General features: G+C 40.7%; 1 protein-coding gene across 2 annotated transcripts in view; it reads left to right on the top strand.

Annotated features, from left to right (window-relative positions):
- The window catches only part of LOC103924192 (mitogen-activated protein kinase kinase kinase MLT), an 89,746-nt gene that overhangs the window by 24,035 nt on the left and 60,068 nt on the right, over positions 1–5,643 (top strand). For both annotated transcript variants that reach the window (XM_009332684.1, XM_009332676.1), the window contains one exon: positions 1,428–1,515. In XM_009332684.1, the coding sequence (XP_009330959.1) occupies positions 1,428–1,515 (88 nt within the window). The remainder of the gene's footprint in view (positions 1–1,427; positions 1,516–5,643) is intronic.

The raw sequence follows: 5,643 nt of genomic DNA, 5'->3' as shown, positions 1-5,643 counted from the left end.
CCCTTGCTGAGCAGGCTAAGCAGCATGAAGAACTAGTGCAACCCAAGTTAAGTTCAAAGCTATAGTTAAAGATTTAATTGAGTATGTGTAAATGTTGGTGCATTACCTAAAGATAAAGGTCTTAATTCAACACTGTGTTGAAGTTACTCAGAAAAGACTTTAAACAACAGGAGCAAAAAATTGAGCCATCTGACGCCTTTATCTGTAATCATGCAGTTATGCACATGTATCATGGTACCAGCTATAAAACATAGGCCCAGAAAAATACTGTTGTGCTATGTCTATACATTTATTACAGTAGCACTAGCTGATGTACCATGCTTTTCTGCATCAAATCTGCTATAGTCTTCCTGTTTTCAGTGAATCTACAAGGCCACAAAATGACTTAATTGGCAACTATCTACGCAGATGTGGGAAGACTCACCTGCAGGTACACAGCAACACACTCCTACAGCCAGTCAAGGCATCCGAGAAGGGATCTGTTAGATCAGATACTTTTGATAAGTTCTGAGGAATTAATTGTGATTTTGTTCTTGTTAGATGCTCTTGACTGGTATGGAGTTAACATAATCTCAAAGTCTTAAAGTAATGCATTGCTGTAGAGGAAAATATATAATAGTATATATCTGTATTTGCATAATATGTATATTTGTGTAAAAACATGTGTCTAAAATCTCTTGAGTATTTATTTTAATATACTATAGAGGCGAAACTGTTGAGACCTTGAAGGAGACATCTGACCTTCTTTTCTCTCAAAAACCGCAGGGACTATATGTCTTCGTTTCTGTGGATACGTTCTCATTCTCTCACAGTCTCTTTCTCAAACCTAGAAGCATTGTTCAAGTGGGATTTGAAGGTTTTGTATATTTATCCAGAATTTCCAAACATCTGCAGCCTGCTCTGAGGAGCAGTTTCAACTGCACTGCTGGCTGTTTGGCAATCTCAAGCATGCTTGCTGTGCGTATTCAATCAGAGTCTGCAGCGCATGCCTGGAAACTCCATGTTTCCAGTAAACATTGGATGGAGCTGTGTGTGCATGGTATGCTCTAACAGCCTGAAGCACTGGACTCGCTGAACCCATAGTACTTTGTGCATAAACACAAATTCTGGATAGGACTGCCACAACTGTGCCAAAAATCCCAGATCTTTCTTTGAACTAAGTTTTCCAAGGCCTTCAGTTTTCCAAAGACTTAGCTTCTACATCTGTGCTTTGGCCTGAAAGAATATTCTGAAAAAAAATCCACCCACCCCCCCCACCCCCCAAATGCCAAGCATTTGTGTACAGTCTTTCCTAGATACGTGTGTGTGTATGTGTTTGTTATATATATATATATGTGTATACCTGCTTGGGTATAAAATAAACTATCATAGTAAATGCCCCATTTTTAATTGTCTAACTTGTTTGTTTGTTTGTTTGTTTTCAACAGGCAGAAATACTCAATGTGCTCAGTCACAAAAACATCATTCAGTTCTACGGAGCTGTCATTGAACCTCCAAATTATGGCATAGTTACAGGTAAGGATTTTTGTCTGACCTTTGTCTTGATTCTGTAAAACTCCCATGTTACAGGGTATTAGCTTTACCCAATTTCAGTGTTTTGCTAATTGTTCTGGCCCTCTTTGAATGTTAAGAGTGCTCGGCACCACCTGCCTCATTGTAAATGGGAGTGCTGGAGGTAGGAACCAGGCTGGGAGCATGGCTGGTAGCAGCACAGAAGCAGTTGGAGCCTGGAGCGTTCTTAATGCACAAACTCAGCACTCCTTTAAATAGAAGCTTTCACTGTGTTCTCTTACCCTGTTCTGTGAATTGCTTTTCCATTTTAACTGATGTGTGACAGAAGTAGAGGTTTTTATGATATGAAGTTCTGGCAAGTTCTGTGAAAAGGGAAGGCTGAGAGTCTGCTCAGAGCAAAGCTGCAGTGTGAATTCTGCCTGTATTGAAAATAGGAGTATCTGCATTGGGAGCTTCCGAGCTGTGGGAAGAGCTTGATATAGAATCAAGGGTGTATTAGACAGCATAAGATAACTCCCTTAATTCACTGGAACCTAGGTTTCATTCATTCTGGCATTCCTAGAATTATGCAGAGGCTAGTTTTTATGGTTTTGTTGGTGGTTTGTTGTTTTTTTTTTTTCTATCACCACTTTAAGCTTCCTTCCCTTATCTTGGGAGTTGGTCCAGATATAAAATTACATTACAGATAATGTAATTTCTCCCTTTCCTGTATGGGAGAAACTAGGTAAGATAGTAGTAGAAAATAAACCCAAAGGAAAGAAATCTCCAGTCTGCTGAAATGTTTGGAGAGGTAAAAACCATGAAAGCGTGGATTAGGAGGTGTGTTTTAGCATGTCTGTAACATCTCGAAGAGTTTGATGCAAAGAGTAGTTTTTACATGTGGCACAGTCTAATACCAGTTTGAAACACTGCCGTTCAGGTTTTTATTGGTTCTCAGATGGTGGACAGAACCTGTGAAAATTCAGTTATTTCTACCTGTCTCTTAGACGTCCGATTATCACAGTAGATGGCAGTGTAATCCGGTGGGAGCGCATCTGAGATACAGCACTGTTCAGAGCATGGGGAGCTTTACTTACAGGAGTATCAGCCTACTGGAGGTCACAGTGTTGCAACCAGTACTCCAGAGGTGCATGGGGGTGACCACAGTCTACACTGCTCAGCGGATGCACTGGTGATAGCATATAGACAGGAACTTGAATACCTTCTTGAAGCAATAAAAGTAATAGAAAGCTAATAAATCAAGTAATGTAATTTTACTATAATTTATAACATAAGTGTAGTGAGTGTAAAGCAGCAAGCAGAGTGACAAAGGAAATGTGTAATCAACAACTCAGGATGATGTCTGGATCAAAAAGTCCTCAGTTTGATCTCGCAAAAGGTCAGTGTTCGGGGAAGGACATTTGACCTGCTTGCCAGTCACAGGACAAACAGCAGCTGAAGTAGTTCATTATGTCATTGGGAATGGGGACTCTTTAACCATCTGTGAGAAAGAGACTACTCTGCGTAGTCCAACCACTTTGTTACTCAGGGAGCTCTGATTCCACCCTGGCTAAAGATAAAGGTTTTTGTAACAACCTGCATTGGTTCTCCCTGCAACTTCCAAGGAGACTGGAGTCCCTTGGGTTGGAAGGAAAGCAAGCCTCTCTTTCCTCACACCATTTTCAAATGGGAGAATGGCTACTAAGAAAAGAAATTTTAATTGCGCTTGAAATACCTTTTAGAGAGATTTTCACTCTGTGATCTTCTGGATGGCCTTCAGTGTTGTGGACTTAATCCTGTGTTTAGTCAGAAATCCATTTCTTGTGAGGGCAAAGCCCAAACAAGAAGAAATTCTGAGAACCTAATCATTCTGCAGAGTGATGGAGATGAGGGCATTCAGCCAAGCATTGGCATGTACCGAGCATTAACTGCACGTGATGTCTTATGTGGGATTGTAGAGAGTTCTCTGCGAATGACTGCAGAGGTAGCCTAAATACGTTTCCCTGCTGGGATGTATGTCAGTGTAATAACTGATCATCCCACCTGGCGGGCTGCTAATGTGGATCACATCATTCTAGTTGTCACCATCTGTCTCTGTCAACAGTGGTCTCAATGCCTAGCTTTCAGATCTGTTTTTTGACCACAGCTGCCTCCCCCTAAAAGGTTCTCGGAGCTTGCGACCCCTGTCTGCACAGAAATATATGGTGTATCCCACAGCCCATCACAGGGTGGGCCCAATCAGGTATTCAGAGCTTTTCTCTGTAAAGCAAATACCTCTTTTCCATTATTGACAGAAAATTATCCTTGTGATATGATTCCAAGTCCATAAGCTCCTAGTAAAAACCTGTGGCACAATAAATATGTAGAAGAAATACTAAAGGATCGAGCTTTGTTGATTGAAGCTTGCTTGCCTCCATTCACACAGAGTGGCAAAGGGCTCGGGGAGCTGAGTTGTCCCTGACCCTGGTGGATCAAATTATGCATTGTAAAGGCATGCAAAGCATGCAGCCAACCTATTTCTGAAGAATCCATTTATAAGACAGATGATGACATCATGGACAAAAAAAGCTTGTGTTTTAATTGAGGAAATGTGCAGGTCAGCAGCTTACTCCTCTTTCAGTGACATCAGCAGCAATACTTCTGTCTCCTGCAGAGGCTCCTTTCAGCTTGAGGTCCTGCAGTAATGATCCAAAACTAACTTGCCACTTGAGTGTTTACTTTCAAGGGACTTCCTATTTTCTCCTTCTTTCCTTTCATTTAGTGCTGGCATCTTCTCACATGCCCTACCACGTTCTCGGCTGCAGAGTTTCCTTCCCCATGCAGCAATCTCCCAGTGGTTTTGATTTCCTTGATAAGCAGCAATGTTTACTTTTTAGGCATTTAGCCTATCGTGTATCATTCATTGATTAATATTATTAACAGCAATTCAGATACATTTTATGTAGTCTTGGAGGGAATTATTTTGTGACTGCTTTGAAATGGCTGAAATTAAGCATTTTAATTGTATACCAGTTGGTTTGCCACCTTAGGTATGCAGATTTTGGGAGTCTTGTAAGTAGGTTTTAAATTCTCCAGACTGCCTGAGGAGCACACTGAATAGCCTTGGGAGAGAGGGATGAAAGGCTTGAAGTTGCTCCTTGCATCCCTCTGGTCTTTGTGCTACTTGGGCTACACCAGGTGGCATATGCCCACTCTGTCTTGGCAACTTGATAAAAGAAAATGCATCAGCTGCTTCAACTCACAAACCTCTTGCTGTGTTTTTGGTGAAATATGAATGAATACTAAATAAGCATAAAGCTTATTTAATACATACTAAGCAAAGGAGCTACAGCCTTTAGTCTGCTGAACATGACCTGCAGCACATGGAAATCTGGCCCACTTACCTCAGGGTTAGACCTCTAGTTTCTTCCTTCCATTTTTTCATGAACAAATGATTTGATGTGCTACTGTGTTCCTCCATGGGAAATTTTTATTTCCCTTTCTATTTGCAAACCCTTTCTTCCTAACAGAACATTATATATTTGACATCTGGTTTTACTTTTTAAAAAAGAAATAAAATTATTAACCTTTGTTATGGGGCATCATTTATACGCAGTACTGCTCACCAGTGGGGAATATCCTCTGTCTTCAGAAACAATAAGAAGGATCTGATACCACCAAACTCATCTGTTAACTGCTCTTCTGAACAGGAGCGGCAAATTCACTGTTTAAATATGTAAGAATTTCAAGTTATATAAAAGTGGTGCTGTGGAGGTTTCAGTTGTTTCCAGTTTCACACCTAAATGTGTGTAGGTGTAACTAGCTTGTTATTCCTGCTTTCAGCCCCATGAGCTCTGACAGTCGGACTGGATTCCATCTGCCACACTTGCAAACACCAGCAGGCCAAAAAAGCCCTTGTTTGTACCCATATAATCCTGCTGTTGGTTTCTGTAGGTGTAGTTGAGAGAAGTTAACAAACTCTTGTTGATCCTGAACAAGGAGCATCCAGAACCTTTGCCGGAGCTTTCTTGACACCAGACCTTTCTAATGTCTTTTCATTTTAATGCCTGTTGTTATCTATGATTTTACTTTTTTTTTTTTTTTTTTCCCTTAGCAGTAGATTATGTCGCTGTTGGGATAATCAGAATGAACTACCACTCTCCTACTACACTA

Source organism: Pygoscelis adeliae, unplaced genomic scaffold, assembly GCF_000699105.1.
Source record: "Pygoscelis adeliae isolate BGI_AS28 unplaced genomic scaffold, ASM69910v1 Scaffold160, whole genome shotgun sequence".
NCBI lineage: Eukaryota > Metazoa > Chordata > Aves > Sphenisciformes > Spheniscidae > Pygoscelis > Pygoscelis adeliae.
This window is presented reverse-complemented; position numbering and strand designations above follow the sequence as displayed.